At 41.4% G+C, this 22210-nt stretch overlaps 1 protein-coding gene across 1 annotated transcript; it reads left to right on the top strand.

Moving 5' to 3' along the window:
• The first annotated feature begins 10884 nt into the window (after positions 1-10884).
• LOC125378940 lies at positions 10885-22110 on the top strand. The gene is made up of 6 exons (XM_048394881.1): positions 10885-10967; positions 18040-18349; positions 19467-19775; positions 20135-20308; positions 20584-21603; positions 22100-22110. Exons 2-6 carry the CDS (start codon positions 18049-18051, stop codon positions 22108-22110), a joined length of 1815 nt encoding a protein of 604 aa, XP_048250838.1. The 5' UTR covers positions 10885-10967; positions 18040-18048.
• The last annotated feature ends 100 nt before the right edge of the window (positions 22111-22210 follow it).

Here is a 22210-nt window from a genome sequence, read left to right as displayed (position 1 = left end):
CTATAGACTCCCGGGTGTAATGTAAAGAATATAGTGTGAATGTAGTGTAGTTGCAACCTTCAACATGTTCGTGTAGCTTCTATAGACTCCCTTGTGTAATGTACAGAATTTAGTGTGAATGTAATGAAGTTGCAACCTTCAACATGCTTGTCTAGCTTCTATAGGCTCCAGGGTGTAATGTACAGACTATAGTGTGAATGTAGTGTTGTTGCAACCTTCAACATGCTCGACTAGCTTCTATAGACTCCCTGGTGTAATGTCCAGACTATAGTGTGAATGTAGTGTAGTTGCAACCTTCAACATGTTCGACTAGCTTCTATAGACTCCCTGATGTAATGTACAGACTATTGTGTGAATGTAGTGTAGTTGCAACCTTCAACAAGCTCGTGTAGCTTCTATAGACTCCCTGGTGTAATGTACAGACTATAGTGTGAATGTAGTGTAGTTGCAACCTTCAACATGCTCGTCTAGCTTCTATTGACTCCCTGGTGTAATGTACAGAATATAGTGTGAATGTAGTGTAGTTGCAACCTTCAACATGTTCGTCTAGCTTCTAGAGACTCCCTGGTGTAATGTACAGACTATAGTGTGAATGTAGTGTAGTTGCAACCTTCAACATGCTCGTCTAGCTTCCATAGACTCCCTGGTGTAATGTACAGACTATAGTGTGAATGTAGTGTAGTTGCAACCTTCAAGATGTTCGTCTAGCTTCTATAGACTCCCGGGTGTAATGTACAGAATATAGTGTGAATGTCGTGTAGTTGCAACCTTCAAGATGTTCGTCTAGCTTCTATAGACTCCCGGGTGTAATGTACAGACTATAGTGTGAATGTAGTGTAGTTGCAACCTTCAACATGTTCGTCTAGTTTCTATAGACTCCCGGGTGTAATGTACAGACTATAGTGTGAATGTAGTGTAGTTGCAACCTTCAACATGTTCGTCTAGCTTCCATAGACTCCCTGGTGTAATGTACAGAATATAGTGTGAATGTCGTGTAGTTGCAACCTTCAACATGTCCGTCTAGCTGCTATAAACTCCTTGGTGTAATGTACAGACTATAGTTTGAATGTAGTGTAGTCGCAACCTTCAAGATGTTCGTCTAGCTTCCATAGGATCCCTTGTGTAATGTACAGAATATACTGTGAATGTAGTGTAGTTGCAACCTTCAACATGTTCGTCTAGCTTGTATAAACGCCCTGGTGTAATGTACAGAATATAGTGTGAATGTAGTGTAGATGCAACCTTCAACATGTTCGACTAGCTTCTATAGACTCCCTGGTGTAATGTACAGAATATAGTGTGAATGTAGTGTAGTTGCAACCTTCAACATGTTCGTCTATCTTCTATAGACTCCCTGATGTAATGTACAGACTATAGTGTGAATGTAGTGTAGTTGCAACCTTCAACATGTTCGTCTAGCTGCTATAGACTCCCGGGTGTAATGTAGAGAATATAGTGTGAATGTAGTGTAGTTGCAACCTTCAACATGTCCGTTTAGCTTCTTTTGACTCCCTGGTGTAATGTTCAGAATATAGTGTGAATGTAGTGTAGTTGCAACCTTCAACATGTTCATCTAGCTTCTATAGACTCCCTGGTGTAATGTGCAGAATATAGTGTGAATGTAGTGTAGTTGCAACCTTCAACATGTTTGTCTAGCTTCTATAGACTCCCGGGTGTAATGTGCAGAATATAGTGTGAATGTAGTGTAGTTACAACCTTCAACATGCTCGACTAGCTTCTATGGACTTCCTGATGTAATGTACAGAATATAGTGTGAATGTAGTGTAGTTGCAACCTTGAACATGTTCGTCTAGCTTACTGACACTTTGGTGTAATGTACAGAATATAGTGTGAATGTCGTGTAGTTGCAACCTTCAACATGTTCGTCTACCTGCTATAGACTCCCTGATGTAATGTACAGACTATAGTGTGAATGAAGTGTAGTTGCAACCTTCAACATGTTCGTCTAGTTTCTATAGACTCCCTGGTGTAATGTACAGACTATAGTGTGAATGTAGTGTAGTTGCAACCTTCAACATGTCCCTCTAGCTGCTATAGACTCCCTGATGTAATGTACAGACTATAGTGAATGTAGTGAGTTGTAACCGTCAACATGTTCGTCTAGCTTCTATAGACTCCCTGGTGTAATTTACAGAATATAGTGTGAATGTAGTGTAGTTGCAACCTTCAACATGTCCGTCTAGCTGCTATAGACTCCCTGATGTAATGTACAGACTATAGTGTGAATGTAGTGTAGTCGCAACCTTCAACATGTTCTTCTAGCTGCTATAGACTCCCTGATGTAATGTACAGAACATTGTGTGAATGTCGTGTAGTTGCAACCTTCAACATGTTCGTCTAGTTTCTACAGACTCCCTGGTGTAATGTACAGACTATAGTGTGAATGTAGTGTAGTTGCAACCTTCAACATTTTCGTCTAGCTTCTATAGACTCCCTGGTGTAATGTACAGACTATAGTGTGAATGTAGTGTAGTTGCAACCTTCAAGATGTTCGTCTAGCTGCTATAGATTCCCTGGTGTAATGTACAGAATACAGTGTGAATGTAGTGTAGTTGCAACCTTCAACACACACACGCACGCAAGCACGCATGGACGCACGCACGCACGCACACACACACACACACACACTGTGATATTGGTAGCAGACCGTCCTATTTTATAATTTCATGGGACGAGGGTGCAACGTGGTTTTGTTTGACGGAACTTGATTTATCATTCAACATACACCTGGTGCAAGTTAAATCAAGTTTCTAAAATCAATGCGAAAACTTATACACATTTTTATGTGTAATTTTTTCATTCATCTCAGTATACAGCATAAATCATAAAATGAGGTTCACGTTTCAAGAACATGTTGGACTGAATGTCATGGTACAAGTTAAATCATTTCTAATATTTGAAGAAATTGTAGTGTCCATTTTCCCTCGAAGTTTGCAAAACAGCTGTTTTTTCTGGTCACATAACTTTCTACTTGTGTAACATCCAAAGTAATTTTTAGAAATGCTTATCGGTGTAACTACTGCTTTAAATACTTGGTATATATTAATTTTATAGTTAAACAGCCAGAACGAGGTTTTTCATGAAGTTATAATCACTGTTTACAGACATGTTTCTTATTTTCAGGTTCATTCTCACACAAAATACACAAATTTTTATCTATTTTCATCTGTTGTAGTTCCGCTTGGGTGTATACTATTTGATGAATAAATATGATAATATTACAAATCGAGCAACATGGTTTCTTTTTTGCATGGTGAGTAAGGTATTTGGTCCTGGGTTTGGTCGTGACCCGGGTTTGACTTGAAAGTGTTCAGCCGATGTCAGATTAAGCCGAAATACGGAAAAATCGTGCTGACTCCCTCCCTTGGGGTTGTATGTGATACGGATGGTGTTGCTCATGCTATCATTCACTGATTTGGGCAATACCTACTGACACCAGTAACACTGATTACACTTCACTCACTCACTGCACACGTGAACACAATCACTCATTCATGGCAACGTCCCCCCATGTGTCCCTGAATGAAAGACTTCTATCACTGGTTTGTCTGCTTTTAATGTCTGACCAGGCTGCCAGGTTGTGTGTCACCAGACCGAAGGATTCTACACTGGTGGCCAGTGCCGGTGTATGACATGGGTATGAGGGTGAGTGTGTAGTAGTGGGTTGGTGCTTCTACTCTGGTGGTCAGTGCTACACTAATGGCGATGCCGGTGTATGACACGGGTATGAGGGTGAGTGTGTAGTAGTGGGTGGGTGCTTCTACTCTGGTGGTCAGTGCTACACTAATGGCGATGCCGGTGTATGACATGGGTATGAGGGTGAGTGTGTAGTAGTGGGTTGGTGCTTCTACTCTGGTGGTCAGTGCTACACTTATGGCGATGCCATTGTATGACACGGGTATGAGGGTGAGTGTGTAGTAGTGGGTTGGTGCTTCTACTCTGGTGGTCAGTGCTACACTTACGGCGATGCCGGTGTATGACACGGGTATGAGGGTGAGTGTGTAGTAGTGGGTGGGTGCTTCTACTCTTGTGGTGAGTGCTACACTTATGGCGATGCCGGTGTATGACATGGTTATGAGGGTGAGTGTGTAGTAGTGGGTTGGTGCTTCTACGCTTGTGGTCAGTGCTACACTAATGGAGGTGCCGGTGTATGACACGGGTATGAGGGTGCGTGTGTAGTAGTGGGTTGGTGCTTCTATTCTGGTGGTGAGTGCTACATTTATGGCGGTGCCGATGTATGACACGGGTATGAGGGTGAGTGTGTAGTAGTGGGTTGGTGCTTCTACTCTTGTGGTCAGTGCTACACTTATGGCGATGCGGGTGTATGACACGGGTATGAGGGTGCGTGTGTAGTAGTGGGTTGGTGCTTCTACTCTTGTGGTCAGTGCTACACTAATGGCGATGCCGGTGTATGACATGGGTATGAGGGTGAGTGTGTAGTAGTGGGTGGGTGCTTCTACTCTGGTGGTCAGTGCTACACTAATGGAGGTGCCGGTGTATGACACGGGTATGAGGGTGAGTGTGTTGTAGTTGGTTGAGGCTTCTACAGTTTTTGCAGGCTGTTTCATTGGAAACACCTTGTTATATTTCATTTCGCAGTATGGCACTGCATGAAAAGGATTTGGTATGCCAATCAGGGAAATTGGCTCGGGTTAAGAGTTGTGACACGGTCAACATTGTGATCTTGTACAGTGAAGTTAGTTTACAATAAAGTGTACTTTGCAATCCATTGCCACATCACAACGTTTGTGTACTACTGCAACCAACTAAGGTCTCAGGAATTCCTTCTGGCGTTGAAATTAACCCCTTTTTGCTTACATACAATTTGGTTAAACTAAGAATGTGCCTGTGCTCCTATGAAACATGTCTTGCCAGACATTTATTGTACCACCACAGACAATTGTGTGTGAAATACATCCTGTTAAGATTGAAAAAATAAATCCTTTGTCTACAAGTGAGAATTCCGAGTATCTCTCGGGCAAGGAAACGCCAATTTACCACCCCGTTTGATAAGTCAACAATTAACAGCTCAGATGCAACTGAGGAGCATCAGGCTAAAATTGAAAAGGTGTTTGCTGAGCATGCTGATGTCTTTTCCTCTGGTGATACTGCATCAACGGTTCCTCACCATCACCACCACCATCACCATCACCATCACCATCACCATCACCACCTTCATCACCATCACCATCACCATCACCACCACCATCACCATCACCATCACCACCACCACCACCATCACCATCACCATCACCACCATCACCATCACCATCACCATCACCATCTTCATCACCATCACCATCACCACCACCATCACCATCACCATCACCATCACCACCACCACCACCACCATCACCATCACCATCACCATCACCATCACCACCACCATCACCATCACCACCACCATCACCATCACCACCATCATCACCATCACCATCACCACCTTCATCACCATCACCACCATCATCACCATCACCATCACCATCACCACCACCACCACCATCACCATCATCATCACCATCACCACCACCATCACCATCACCACCACCATCACCATCACCATCACCATCACCACCACCATCACCATCACCATCACCATCACCATCACCATCACCACCTTCATCACCATCACCACCACCATCACCATCACCATCACCACCATCACCATCAACATCATCACCATCACCATCACCATCACCATCACCATCACCATCACCACCTTCATCACCATCACCATCACCACCTTCATCACCATCCATGTAGGCAGAGACATAGGCGTATACCATCGGGACTTGATGATGAGGTCAAAGAACAAATCAACTGTAAGCTTCTGGTGTGATTCGGGCGTCATTTAGCCTTAGGGCTTCGAACATGGTTTTAGTTCGCAAAAGAGACTCTCCCCATACAGTTTGTGTGTATTATTATCTTTGTATCGTCAGACAGTTCGAGAATCTTATGCGCTCCTGAGAGTGGAGGAAATCCTTGATTGTGTAGTAGGGTCTCAGGTCAACAGTATCCTTGAAATGAAATCTGGATATCATCAGATTGGAGTTGATGAAAGTCATAAACGTTTCACAGATTTCACAGCAGGACCTTCAGGGTTCTATGAATTTAACAGGCTCACATTTGATTTAGTTTATGTTCCTGCTACGTACCAAATGGAAATTGAACAGATTTGTAGTGATCTCCATTTTTAAATCCGTATGATATATTTAGATGATCTGATAGACTTTGCATGGAGGAACACTCATCACGACTTAGACTCGTTTTCCAATGTTCGAGGGAAAGTGAATTGAAACTTGTTCCCAAGAAATGTAGTCGACTCCAGGATGAGGTGAAATATGTTGGTCATATTATTTTTCAGAAGAAATACCGGTTGATCCAGACAAAGTTGAAAAGATACTTAACTGGCCTGCTCCAAAGGACAGTGATGAACTGAAGAGTTGTCTCGGTTATTACCAAGAATTTGTTCCAAAGTTTGCTGGCATTGCTAAGCCCCTTACTAATCTCTTATCACCAACAGCTCGGTGAAAGAAAGCAAGAGAGAAAGTTCTGGTAGAAAGGTGACAAAGTTGCAATGGGGTCCTGATCAAAGCTTTGCTCTTGATAAGCTGAAATTGGTTCTCACATCATCACCAGTTTGGGGGTATCCAGACTGTTCTGAACCTTTTGAATTGCACACTGATGCTTGTAGAAATGGTTTAGGAGCAGTTCTAAAACAACGGCTAAATGGAAGTCTAAAAGTGATATCCTTTGCCAGTCGGAGTCTGAATAAAGTAAAACAAAACTATCCAGCCTATTAGTTCGAATTTCTCGCCCTGAAATGGTCCGTTACAGACATAAGCCTTGACTATCTATATTGACACCAGTTTACAGTCATGACTAACAACAAACCCTTGACTTATGCTTTGACATCAGCCCGATTAGATGCTACCAGACATCGTTGGCTGACCTCATTGGCAACATACAACTTTGATCTTAAATACAGATCAGGTGTGCCCTATGCAGATGCACACGTTATATCCAGATTACCAAACAGTTTGTGAAGATGTTGGTCCGCCGCCACGTCTGGGACATTCTGGCATGCATGGGCATAGACAAGGGATTGGAAAGAGTAACAGAGTCAAGATAACATTCAAGTGGCACCAATTCTGTAAAGCTTCAGGCAAGGTTTCATTTCAGTGTTCACGATTGTATTCCTGAGCGAATCCATTCTGACGAGGTAGCACATTTTTATGGGAGATTGATAAAGGAATTATGCTATTTGCTTGGAACCACCGTCTATCATCCCTAAGGAAATGGGATGTGGAATGGTTCATCACAATTTAGACTTTAGACATGTTGGGTACACTTGAACCAGATAAGAAAGCAGATTGGAAACCTGATTTTTCTCCTCTGGTTCATGCTTACAACAGAACTCGCCATGAGTCGACGAAGGAGTCTCCTTTCCCCTACTCTGTGGAAGGCAACAGCAGCAGCCTGTTGATTTGGAGTATTGTTGGGAAAGAGATGCTGGACAAAAGCTGACCTCCTATGTTGAATCCATGAGAAAGAAACTGAATGATGCGTATAACTTGGCATCAGCTTTATCCAGACATGCTAGAACCAAACAGAAACGGCATTTTGATCCCAAAACTAGAGGCACAGTCCTAAAAGGTGGAATTCTTGTGAAAATACCAGCATTCGATGGGAAACACAAAATATCAGATCAATGGGATAATGATCTTCATAATGTTATAGGGCAGGCTAATTCTCTGGTACCTGTTTTTACATAATTACCTGTCCATTATAATTAAGGATGGAAAGGACCAGCTACATGGGAAGGAATAGTGCAACGTATGTTTTTGTTTGTTTTTTAACGCCGCACTTATTCCAGATATATGACGGTGGTCTGTAACTAATCGAGTCTGGACAAGAAAATCAAATGATTGACATCATGAGCTTCGAATCACATGTGTCAACATGCATGTCAGCTAGTCTGACCTTCCCATCTCCTTAGTCGCCTCTTACGACACGCATGGGTTGCTGAAGACGTATTCTCCACTCGGATATTCAGGGGTCGAAAAGTATGGCAGTAAGAGACGGGAGTAAGGGCTACAGTGATGGTAGAGACGGGAGTACGGGTAACAGTGATGGTAGAGAGGGAAGTACGGGTAACAGTGATGGTAGAGACGGGAGTACGGGTTACTGTGATGGGAGAGACGAGAGTACGGGTTACTGTGATGGTAGAGACGGGAGTACGGTTACAGTGATGGTAGAGTCGGGAGTACGGGTAACAGTGATGGTAGAGACGGGAGTACGGGTAACAGTGATGGTAGAGACGAGAGTACGGGTTACTGTGATGGTAGAGACGGGAGTACGGGTTACAGTGATGGTAGAGTCGGGAGTACGGGTAACAGTGATGGTGGAGACGGGAGTACGGGTAACAGTGATGGTAGAGACGAGAGTACGGGTTACTGTGATGGTAGAGACGGGAGTACGGGTTACTGTGATGGTGGAGACGGGAATACGGGTTACAGTGATGGTGAAGACGGGAGTACGGGTTACAGTGATGGGAGAGACGGGAGTACGGGTTACAGTGATGGTAGAGACGGGAGTACGGGTTACAGTGATGGGAGAGACGGGAGTACGGGTTACAGTGATGGGAGAGACGGGAGTACGGGTTACAGTGATGGTAGAGACGGGAGTACGGGTTACAGTGATGGGAGAGACGGGAGTACGGGTTACTGTGATGGTGAAGACGGGAGTACGGGTAACAGTGATTGTAGAGACGGGAGTACGGGTAACAGTGATGGTAGAGACGGGTGTACGGGTTACTGTGATGGGAGAGACAGGATTAAATGCAATCCATCTGCCTGAACCAGGATGTAAGAGGCACTGATCTGACCTCGACCCTATGGCCTAAGAGGGAAATAGCGTGTTTGTACGAATGTGTCTTGCTTGTTCACATATCACGAATCTGCCTTAACTGTTACTTCTTTACACATTTCTCAGAGATGGAGTGAAGGAGTAGAATAATCCGCCCTTTAAGTGGTTCGAGATGCATATTCACGATTTTATAAACTAAAATATGAAAAAGGGTAAAATGGAGGGCACAATTCTCGAACACATTTGAGTTCATGACCCGTAATCTAAGTCTGTACAATATCATTTCTCTGATTTAAATAGCCTAGAGAAAATTGTCCCCTTTGAGAACGGACGGACGCTGAAATCGCTGCATCACCTCCCTCGGGGTTTAACTGACCATGCCAAAGGTTAAAACATCGGATTCTTGTCGGTATGTTTTTTATCGGGCGTAGCAGTTATTCATATATTTAGCAAAACACCCACAGTACATTCCCTCATGATGTACATAGACAAATATTATTAAAACTCTTATATGTTAATTTATCTAAACAAACTTTGAATGTTACAGACTGAACGTATTTTGAAAAGCCTCATACCAGTTATATAAAAACAAATATTATTTGATAATGAATAAGGCTCAATACCATGAGTACTGGCTTGCCAACTTTGACTAATACACAACCACTTCACGAAGCACAAATGTACAAAATCGAAAAACTGTTAAGATATTTTATAAAATATGCGAATTTTTGTCATTGGATCTTTTTTTTAAATATCATAACCCATTTCCGAAATGGTCAGTTAACACCATATCTTTCCAAGATCTCATGCCTGAAAAAACCCCTTGAAACTGAAGGATTTATGAAGATACATGTACAACGATAATGACAGTCCTAAACCTACACGGTGTAGTGCATACACACTATTCCGGTGTCTACAGAATGGACACTATGACATGTTATGAGATCAAAACAAGTATGCATAACTTACTTACCATTGGACAGTTAACGTGCGCTTTCCTACATAAGAAGAAAAACCCGTTTTATATCTGGTGCTAATAGAAAGCTAATAGAGCTGGTACCCCTATTCATTACACGGATTTGTATTCATTTCTCACCGCTTCATGTTAAACCACACTGAGCTACGTCCAATGACTGGAAAAAGACTCGTACTTACTTACTTACTTACTTACTTACTTACTTACTTACTTACTTACTTACTTACTTACTTACTTACTTTGGAGATTTAACGTGCGCTTTCCGACTGATGCGTATTTCGCACACGGGCCCGGCCAGGCCATTTAATGTGTTTCCGAAAGGGGCGAAAGTGGTCTGTGCAACCCAAACGGGGGCTTTTGGGGTTGCTTATATAGAATTTGGGAATTTTGAGCTTTGGAATAGATGCCGATGGGGTTGGGGAGGAGAACTAAGGGAGCTGGGTATGGTGGATGTTTGTTTGTTTATGTGATTTTGATTTGGTAGGTTATTGTGTTTTTAGATGCGTTTTATTAGTTTTAGTTTTGATTAAGAATACGCCTAAGGCCTTGAAGTTTTCTAGTTTATTTTGTGGGTTTAGTATTGCTTCTAAGAGTGAGAGCCTTGTTTAGATTGAGGGTGGCTTGTAATGCGGGTCGATATGTTAGGTAGTGTGTGCAGTGGATGAATGCGTGTTCTGGGGTTTCTAGTTGTTTGCAGTGTGGGCAGTTACCTGTAGTGTTTTTTTAATTTTTTTTAGGGGGTTATTTAGGTTTGTGACTCGTACGTGGAATTGGCCAAAGTACAAGCCAATCTGCCTGTAAGCTGGTACCCGGCTCCCTATGCGCGTCGTCAACTTGCAATTGTGATATTGGAGACGGGGGCCAGCTTAATCTGCCTGAGCTTGCGTCGCGTACCACCTGGAGAACCAGTTTTCGCCTTGCCGTCAGGTGGCGCTTGTGTTACTTAGCGAGGTATGCTGGCGCTGCGGTGGAGCTTGCTTCTGCTATCCTACACGAGTGTGAGGAGCTTATAAAAAGTTATATTTAGCACGGGTTTTTCCAGCTTCCTTGCAGAGGGTCTTGACTCTGGTTTCGTCCACACATTTCTCCTTCATACAACACAGTAAGTAAGTGTCCACGTTGTTATGCTTGTTTGTATACCTCATTGTAACACTCTTCAATGTCTGGTTGAATTTGAGAACGAATGGGACAGTGTGTATTCTAACATAAGACTCCAACTCGGCGTAGATGACTGAACTAAAACGAAACGAAACGAAACTAGTTTCAGTATTCTTGTTTATTACAGAATGACGAATAACAGCAGAAAATATAGAGGTCCAGTACTTGGACTGTTCTGAAGCATTGTTTGTAAACAATAGTCGATAACGCCTGAACTTACTCGGGTGTACTTGGCTTATTCCGCGAGAGGAGTTTCTGCTCCAGTGGTCTATCATGATATAACATTTATACTAAGTTATCCTATAATAATTAGATCCACATCACGTGCTTTTATGACTTATCATGATGTAATATTTATACATCATTTCATATAATTATAGTTTAGCAAGTAATACTTATCATCAGGTAAAACGCATATATAAAATATCAGTAGTTTCAGTTATAGCTTTTTAGATAGATGCTAGCCTAAGGAAATGGGAGCGCAACTCCTAGACATACTATTCAATAAGACAAGGGTTATGTCTACATAGTTTAATAGATTTGAAGCTTTTAGATAAATGCTAGCCTAAGGTATCAATATCCCATCTCCCAGACAAAAGATATGTCCACATAGTCTTATAGATTACCTTGAACTATTTTATTTAAGTAAATCTGTCATCACCTATATTAGAATAACATTCAGCAATTACTTCAATTTAGACTCATTAAGGATTAGCCCTCATACAAGCTCGTCTATAGTGCATTAAGGATTAGCCCCCATACAAGCTCGTCTATAGTGCATTAAGGATTAGCCCCAACACAAGCTCGTCTATAGTGACACCATAATCTCTTTCAAAGCATCCAGTAAATATGTCAACAAGATTAGTGCCAGACCAACAGGATTAACATGATTAAGTATTCCCCTCTGTCTAGCCATTCATTTAGCATAGGGCACAACCCATCGTGTATCAACCAATCAAATTCCATTTTATTGTTCTATTTTTTGTTAAATACATACAGAAACCACATGTTAGGGCAAGAAGGGGGTTGACTCTCTTACCAAGCAGACCTCTCTCCCACAGCCCAGAGGGTTGTACCGACTCTCTGTGGCACCCTCAGCTATTTTCTAAGATATTGTAAATTGTTAATTGTTCTTGTAAATAAACTTGTGATTAGTCTCCTGTGACTCCGGCCCTTTGCTGACTAATTCCCCAAGAAAACCAGCACGCCATTTGGAAGGTTTTGTTCATCCATAACAGTCCATGAGAGGTCACAACGATCACCCTACGGGTGTAGGCTTATATCAGCAGATTTTTGTTTGTAAGCAAACGCACTTATTCTGAAATGAGAAGAACCGGGTCAATGCAAGCCTTACATATTGATTTACATAATTATATAGACATCCTACAACCGCAACACTGAGGTGCATGACAATATTGCTTTACACATCAAAGTGACCGTATGGTATCTGGCGACCAGTTATCGCCAACTTCCCTTTTAGCGTGGACATGGTCGCTTCTCGTTTTACCTTTGCTCGTATGTCTAAGCGAGAAATGTTTTAAAAAAACCCAAAAAGCAGACTCCTGTGAGTGTTATCTGGTAGTGCAATTGATAATTAAACAATGATTGTAACTGAATTTCATTGTTTCTGTTGAGATTCAGTAGAAGTTCATTGCTTTGTATTTGGATAATGATTAGTTGTCAGGAATGTAGTACTATTAAATGTAAGTAGTGGTGAGGAAGTTAGTAAGTATATTAAGATGCTCGAGTTATCTGGAAACTTTGGGGATAGGCTGGATGTCTAGCGTTATGGAGTAAGTGAGTGAGTTAATGCTTTACGTCACATAGGCAATATTTCAGCCTTATCGAGACGAGCGTTATGGAGTAATAATATTCCGCTTTAAGAGGTTCGAGACGCATATTCCCGATTTATACACTAACATTTGAAAAAGGGTAAAATGGAATGCACAATTATTGTCATTAGCCGAGCGGTGTGTAGGAAATATAATGATAGATTAACAAGAGAACAACAATATCACCACCTCTTGCCAGGGGGCATAATAGAATTTTGTTAGTTCATATAGTAGTAAATAAACACAAAATAATTAAATGAAATTAATACACAAAAGGTCCCCTTCCCTGAAAAAAATAACTCAGTATTGATAATTATATCTTAGATAAACAGCTTGAGTAGTTTCTGAGAACTCGACCCCTTTGCAGACACTCCCCATTAACAAAGTAGACACAATATGTGGACAACAACTTCTTTATTTTAGTGTGGATGGGGCAAGTTGTTATCCATAAATTGTGTCTACTTTGTCATCCCTCAGTTTCTAAGAAGTGCCATCAAACAATTTACTAAGCCGTTCATGACCCGTAACCCAATTGTTTATAATTTCATTTCTCTGAGTGAAATGGTTCTAAGAAAATTTTCCCCAGTTGAGAACCGGACGGGCGGGCGGACGGACGAACTCCGTTCCTATATCCACTGCCTCACTTCGTTGTGGGGGATGATAATAGATACGGCGCCCATGTGTCATCTTATTGCAATGACGTCACAATTCTCTTATCTTCAAGTGAAATCGCTGGATCGTCCGCGCCTCGGGGTTTAACTGACCATGTCAAAGGTTAAAACATCGGATTCTTGTCGGTATGTTTTTTATCGGGCGCAGCAGGTATTCCTACATTTGGCAAAACAACCACAGTACATTCCCTCATGATGTACATAGACAAATATTATTAAAACTCTTATATGTTAATTTATCTAAACAAACTTTGAATGTTACAGACTGAACGTATTTTGAAAAGCCTCATACCAGTTATATAAAAACAAATATTATTTGATAATGAATAAGGCTCAATACCATGAGTACTGGCTTGTCAACTTGGACTAATACACAACCACTTCACGAAGCACAAATGTACAAAATCGAAAAACTGTTAAGATATTTTATAAAATATGCGAATTTTTGTCATTGGATCTTTTTTTTAAATATCATTACCCATTTCCGATATGGTCAGTTAACACCATATCTTTCCAAGATCTCATGCCTGAAAAAAACCCTTGAAACTGAAGGATTTATGAAGATACATGTACAACGATAATGACAGTCCTATACGTACACGGTGTAGTGCCTACACACTATTCTGCAGCTGGTGTCTACAGAATGGACACTATGACATGCTATGAGACCAAAACAAGTATGCATAACTTACTTACTGTTGGATAGTTATCGTGCGCTTTCCTACATGAGAAGAAAGGCCCGTTTTATATCTGGTGCTAATAGAAAGCTAATAGAGCTGGTACCCCTATTCATTACACGGATTTGTATTCATTTCTCACAGCTTCATGTTAAGCCAGACTGAGCTACGTCCCATGACTGGAAAAAGACTCGTACTTTGCATTGGCCAAAGTACAAGCCAATCTGCATGTAAGCTGGTTCCCGGCTCCCTATGCGCTTCGTCAACTTGCAATTGTGATATTGGAGACGGGGCCCAGCTTAATCTGCATGAGCTTGCGTCGCGTACCACCTGGAGAACCAGTTTTCGCCTTGCCGTCGGGTGGCGCTCGTGTTACTTAGCGAGGCATGCTAGCGCTGCGGTGGAGCTTGCTTCTGCTATTCTACACGAGTGTGAGGAGCTTATAACCAGTTATATTTAGCACGGGTTTTTCCAGCTTCCTTGTAGAGGGTCTTGAGTCTGGTTTCGTCCACACAATTCTCCATCATACAACACAGTAAGTAAGTGTCCACGGTACTGTGTTTGTTTGTATACCTCATTGTATCACTCTTCAATGTCTGGTTGAATTTGAGAAGGAATGGGACAGTGTGTATTCTGACATAAGACTCCCAACTCGGCGAAGATGACTGAACTAAAACGAAACAAAACGAAACTAGTTTCAGTATTCTTGTTTATTACAGAATGACGAATAACAGCAGAAAATATAGAGGTTCAGTACTTGGACTGTTCTGAAGCGTATTGTTTTACATAATTATATCGACATCCTACAACCGCAACACTGCCAACGCGCACGTGATCGCATATCGTTTTATGTTTGCTCGTTTTCCTAAGAAGAACAAAACAACAACAAAGACTCCTGTTTTTTTAAGCGATGTAGCCGATTGTTAGACAATGATTGTAACTGTATTACATTGTTTCTGTTGAGATTCAGTAGAAGGTCATTGCTTTGTATTTGGACAATGTTTAGTTGTCAGGAATGTAATATTATGTATTCAAAGTAGTGGTGTTGAAGTTATCATATTTAGATGCTCGATTTATCTGTAAAATTCTGGAATAGGATGGATGTCAAGCGTTATCGAAACATGTAGAATATTATGTGATATTCTGGTGACACTGGACTTGTCAAACAGTGTGTGGAATGTGCTGGGATCTAGTTGTATCACACATTTCATCTGACATTACATCAAGACCAGTTTCCATATGAACAACACTTTTCACCCTTGTGTTAAGCCTGAGCCTATCTCGGAAGCTTGACCACTGTTGCAGATAGGTGTACATTATTATCACCACCATCATATTTTGCATTGATACTGATATTGAATATTGTACTACTACTCTATTGCATACTGTCATTGTAATTGCTGTGCAGTATTTTGTATTGGTTTGTAAACTTAGCAGTCAACTGACATGTACTAAGGAGAGATCAGATAAAAATCATTGCAATCTGCCATTCTTGTATTGGATTGTCACTGGTCGCAGTCGGAGAAATCACGGCTAAGGGAATCAACCCAGGATATTATGTAATATTGTTCACATGGTTACGAGAATGGCCAGTTGAATGTCTGCGCATCTATTGCACATCTGCAGCGGCACAGGGAGGTTAACAGCAGGGTGTCAGGGTGTATCAGTTACATGCCGGACTGTAGGGCTGATGGTGGTGCAGGTGGTCACATGACACGTGCTGTTAAGACGATGGCTATAACTCGTTCAGTTGGTCGACGGGAGATTTGTATTCTGTTATAACGCGACGATCGGGAATCAAAATAGTGGAAAGAACAAGGGAAGAGTGGCGATAACTGATAGGTGACCAATATGGTTTAGATGACAGCACATCCATGGAGGATAAATACGCAAATGAAAATAATATTGAACGTTTTGGGATATATTCTTAATGAAATTGGAACAGTTCATGATATATCTTTTTCTAAATCTGTAGACTCATCCAAAATGAAACAAATGAATGGAAAACAGGTGAATGGACTGTGTAGGATGTGACAGAGCTACTAGGCTGGCCGCATCGAACTCTGGGTTGAAGAATGATTGCTTCATACAAAAGAAGCATTTATGTTGTAATCTACGCCTCGCTATGCACTGGCCTCTAGTCTAATTGAGCTTGCAATAAGTATTTTAAAACTGATCTGTAAGAAAAAACGCGAGATTTTTCTTCAATTTGCCTCTAATAAAAAACATGACTGAAGCAAGTACATTCGGTTTGTTCGGTTCGCTTTGGAGATCTCGAGAAGTAAATCATTCAACTGAATGTGAGAGGGCATACTCAGAAATGATATCATGCATGATTTCAAAACACAAATAACCGTCGACGTGTTTAAGGGTGGATTTCTTTCACTCACAAAGATCGCCTCATGTTGTAAAGAGTGTACAAAGTTTCATTTTGCCATCGTCTCACACCACAGAGCTCGTATTACGGTAGACACAAGTGAGCTGCCAACGCCCAAACGGTCTAGATTAAGTTGTGACAAAACACCTGATTCCTTATACAACCTTTCAATATCATCAAAATGAGGTTATGTTATGGCTGGCGTCCATCATCCGACCGTTGGCACTGAACTTGAAAACTCATCTTCTGTTATCTAGGTATGACAGGGATAGAACATCATAGGGTTTTGTCACGTGTTTGTTAACTTTGTTGCCCCCGGGTCAAGTTTCACAAAGCTATCTTAGCCCAACGACTGTCGTAAGTCTATGTTAATGTATGGGAGCTACGATTTTCGCGCTCCGACTATCGTAAGGCTATCGTAATGTATTGGAGCTACGATTTTCGCGCTCTGACTACAGTAAGTCTATCTTAATGTATGGGGGCTACGATTTTTCTCGCTCCGACTCTCGTAATGCTATTGTTATGCATTGGAGCTACGATTTTCGCGCTCTGACTACAGTAAGTCTATCTTAATGTATGGGGGCTACGATTTTTCTCACTCCGTCTATCGTCAGGCTATCGTAATGTATTGGAGCTACGATCGCCAGAATTCTAAAGGTAGGCCCAACTTTCATGTTTCAGTGCGAGGACATTGTTGCATCAAAGATACCGGTACTCCTGCAACATTTGCATACAGGAACTTACATAACATTAATGAACCTTTAAATCAAGTAACGATTAATGCTTATTTTATAATCAACTGGTGAAGTTTTGACATGTAGACCCTTGTTCTTTGCGGGGAGTTTGTTTTGACAGTAAACCTTGTTTCTCCTTGATTAATATGACATGTAAACATGAAATGTATTTCTGAAACAGCACCTCACGAAATATAATGATGACATGTTTATAAACTGAATCCTACAGTCACAAGGTGTACAACGATGTGTAAGCCTTAATATATTGCTTCATATGCTTTTCTGAAATTCAAGTGTGCTTTAATATGTTGTGTCTATGGCGTCCAACGGCGCCCCCATCTGCCTCTGTGGAATCTTTTAAACACGACGGAGGCTATTTGGAGAAATGCTTTTTATGGTAGTTACGTGGTCATTATCTAAATGTAATGAAATCTGGTATATGTGTAGTAAATGGGGTTCAACATATGTGCTCCTTTTTACCTTGATTTTACCTTCGCACTTCCACAATACTGAAAGGTAACATTGACTTGACTCCTTATCCAGGTGTGCTACAGTGCTGTGGCGGAAAATGTAGGACTGTCCTGCAGACAGACGTTGTACACATTAGGCGATTTTGTTGTAGGATGATGATGACGAGTTTGGTGCCAACTTAGATTGAAGACCCTCATGAAAGACAGGAAGTAGTGAAGAATCTTCAAAGATAGAGATTAGAACGATATATTCAGTGGTTGAATATGGCCGAGATGGAGAAAGGTCAAAGTGACACAGACAGTGAAGAATGTACACCAGCAAATTGCAGGAGGAAAAGCAATGATGAGGACAACCCGCCTGGAACCACTGATGGATCAGGCAGTACTGTGGAGGATGCAGGAAATAAAGATGTTGATGAAGAGAGTGCTGACGAATGTTTGTTTGGTGACATGACAGATGAAGAAGAGGGAGATAAAATCGAAGATATGTATGAACTTGGAGCATGTGCTACAAAGGTCAAATTCCAGACGGTTCAACAACAGTCGTACCAACTTGTAGGTAAAGGTATGTATGCTTACAGGAAGTAAGGCTAGGTAATGATGCCCTCTTGACAGCAACAAGTTCGAGTTTTTCCTCGGTCACTTGGCTCCTGTTGTTTCAGAAAGAGCCAACACAAGTTACAAAACGAGCCAATGCAAAATAAAAGAAAGCAGTGCATTTCAGGCTATTTATTTATGCTCATATCATCTTCCCGAGGCAAGGGAGAAAGCTAAGTCCAGTTGCCACCCTTGCCGAACTAGACTGGAATATTGGAGTTATATTTTGGCTGGACTGGCACATTGTAATTAAATACGCATAACGAAATTGATATGCAGTTCGTAAACAACACTGATTTCAACGTGCACATTTTTGACAAGTGCATGATGTGTACCGTCAACTGGGCGTCGACAGATATTTTCCAAATCTTTTGAAGTTTTTAATCAAGGTGTTCACTTGATTTGGTGATTTGATGCACTTCGCGAGGCAAGGCCCATTTTATTTCAATATATCTTGTTCACTGATCAGAACTGGTGCAGCCATTTTGTTCGAAGCAAATGCAAGTGATATGAGAATCTGATTGGTCAATAGGAGGGTCATAGAAGGGACATAACTCGTATTAGCCACTGGTGGCGCTAAGATTGAGCACAGTAATCGTACCCAAGTACTGACAGGTTGGAAACTGGACTTCAGAGTCAGTTAACTCCCTTTCCTCGGGAAGATGTACTCATACATGTGATATAACACTAATAGGCTGAAGTGGCATTAAATTATTTCGTCATAATTCAGGTGAGCCACAGAGCATTGTGGCTATACTGCCTCACAATAATGGAAACACAATATGAATAGCCATGTCAAGTAATCATCTTAATCAAAATCCATAGTTGACTCCCAGTCGCTCTTGCCATAATGTCATCGGAAGTTAAACTATGAATTGATCACATTTCTTTTCAAAAACTGTCCTCTAAATTTTCATTGCGATCCAACTGTAATCTTCGCCAATTAGGAAACAACCAAAACAGTGTTTTATTGCAACATGCTAAGATACAAAGATGTTGGTCAGAACAGGCCATTGGCTGAGTAACCATAAGGTTTTCCTGAAACTAATCCGAATGGATAATAGCCATGTTTGTTCCCATCATAGACACCACGGCAGTAGCACAACACATTGTGGGATGTTGTCAGCAACCACAGGGAGAGGTTGTGTCAGCACCACAGCAGGGGACACAACTCCAGCCAGCTGACGATGTTGATCAGACAACAAGTCAGGCACAATTGTCAACAACTACGCCTTGTGTAGTCCCCGAAACAACGATTGCACAAGTCCCGAGAACAGCAGCACTGACACCAGCGTCCACATCCTCCCTTCTTCCCAGAATACCAGGATCTGTTGTATCAGAGATACAGTCATCAGGGCCACCTGGGGTACCAGTGCCTGTGCATTCTCCCGCAGGTGAGCGCTGTTACATGGTACACTCACATGACTAATGGTTCAGATTTCTAATACTTACAATAGGATAATTACAAATGACGCTTTTTAGGGAATATCCTGTGGCATCTATGCCTACATTTTTGGGCAGGGTGTCTGTAACCGTATACAGCCTCAATACAAACTCACCCGGACTGATCAGAGAGTTGTAAGCTCTGCTCTATTTCAGGTTAGCCATTTTAGAAAACGTAATGAGACCTTTAATGGAAATATAATGACTAATATGAAGTAGTATGCCTCTCTTCATGATCGTTGTCTATAGAGATATCTAGGTTCAAATATAGAGACATCTGTGAGGGCTTCAGTCCCAGTTTCTGTTTCAGTTGTCCAGTACAACTATTTCTACGTACGGCAGAATTTTGGGGATGTGACAGTCAGGGGCGCCAGGAATCTGAACTTTGGCGGAACCCAGAACATTAGAGGAACACAGGACGATGGTGCACCTCGGACCAACCAGGAAGAGGAGAAACAACTGACTTCAGCACAGAAGATCAGGAGTGAGTTATCTACTTACTTTCGTAAACTGTCTGATCTCGTTTAGAACAATAACTTACACAGAAATGAGAAATGCTGTGAGAAAACATGTTTCAGTTTGATCAGTTTGATAGTGTTCGCAGGTCACATGTCAACATAAGGATGCTCAGAGTCAAACCGCATTTGATGATGGCTACAATACGTTCCTTTAACTGAGAATAAATTATTATAATAATAAGATTGTTAACTTTAACACAGATTTTTTAATATAGTCAAATATAAAGCCCTGTTTTTACAGAAAGAACAGAATCCAGGATACAGTCGTGGACTAAAGACATGGTGGAGACAGAAGGCCTGCAGAAGGTGACAGACAAGCTAGACAGAGGAGCAACATGGGTGACAATTAAAGGAAGACCAGGAGAGGGGAAGTCTACAATAGCCTACATGGCTCTCAAAGATCAGCACACTCAGGGGAGACAAGTGTATCAGGTGGTGTCACCGGAGGAGTTCAATGAGGTCATAACGGCCAGCACTAACCCTGTCATTATGTTAGATGACATATTTGGTGATCTGGAATTTGATGTAGCAGAATGGGCCAAGTGGAGACCAAGTCTACAACCTTTTGTGGATGTGAAAGATCCTGATAAATATACAGAAAAAGATTCCATAGACAAGTCCACTAATATTGAAAATGCTTCAAAGCGAACAAAAGATGAGCAAACAGAGCTGAAAAGAACGGCGCCTAACAAAGACCAAACTATCATTATCCTCGTAGGCCGTGATTATGTGTTGAAATCCTCATTGTCAGACTTGGGAAAGATGGCAGATTACATATCTAGTCCCCTGTATGTGGTGGAAGTTTCTTCTCTGAGAGACTCTTGTGAACGAAGAAAGATTTGGCATGTTCATGTCAAAACAAAGACAAAGATGGACTTTGATGAGTCAACTGTGTCTCAGATATGTCAGGCGGACTGTCCACACGGCTTTCCCCATATATGTAAAATGTTTGTCGCAACATATGGAAAGGATCAGACGCAACCTTCAGCAGAGACTATTTTAGATTTTTTAAAAATGCCTCTTGTGTTCCTCAGAAAGACTTTGTATAAATTTCTTAAGGATAAGATAAAGCGTTCACTGTTCATGGCTATGATTAAAAGAGATGGGAAGGTTAGTGGACAGGAGTTGGAGGATGATGATAATCTTGCGTATGAAAGCATAACAGCTGCTGATGATTTGGTTGGATCTTATCTCAAGAAGGAAGATGACACATACATGTTTGACCATCCCTCTATATATGACAGTGTTGCTTTAATACTCAGTACAAAACAATCAAAGTTTGTCATCGAAAGTTGTAGTTTGTCATTCATCCATCAGCGACTTCGTATTAAACCATTCACAAGACAAGGGGAAAATGTTCCTAGTGAGACAGGTCTTGTTGCAAATATCTCATGGACCTTTGCTGGACATTTAGCCAGAAGATTTGCAACTGAAATTGAGAGACGCAATTTGTTGCATGTCTTATCGCACCAGGCATGTTGTAATTCAGAGTTTATTGACTTGCTCATGGACTGTCTGAAGACAAACTGTCACATGTCTGTTCCTGATCTTCTGAAACTAGTTGATAATTCTTCAAGACAATACGTTATAAGAGACGAGTCACATTCATTTTTGAAATTGCTTTCAAGCAACAAGTCACATCATCTAATCAAATTTATTATGGAGAAAGAAAACATATCATTCAGCCAAAGTGAAATGCGTGACATTTTACTTGGGGTGTGCAAGAATGCTGCTTGTAGTGTATTGACCTACATCAGTGAACACATGAAGCTTGACATGGATGCTAGATATGGTCGGCTTAATGTAACTCCGATCATGTTAGCAGCAGAAACCAAAAACAGTGAGTTTGTCGATCAGATTCTGGCCCT

Source organism: Haliotis rufescens, unplaced genomic scaffold (assembly GCF_023055435.1).
Source record: "Haliotis rufescens isolate VD_foot unplaced genomic scaffold, xgHalRufe1.0.p SCAF_130, whole genome shotgun sequence".
In the NCBI taxonomy this organism is placed as follows: domain Eukaryota; kingdom Metazoa; phylum Mollusca; class Gastropoda; order Lepetellida; family Haliotidae; genus Haliotis; species Haliotis rufescens.
This window is presented reverse-complemented; position numbering and strand designations above follow the sequence as displayed.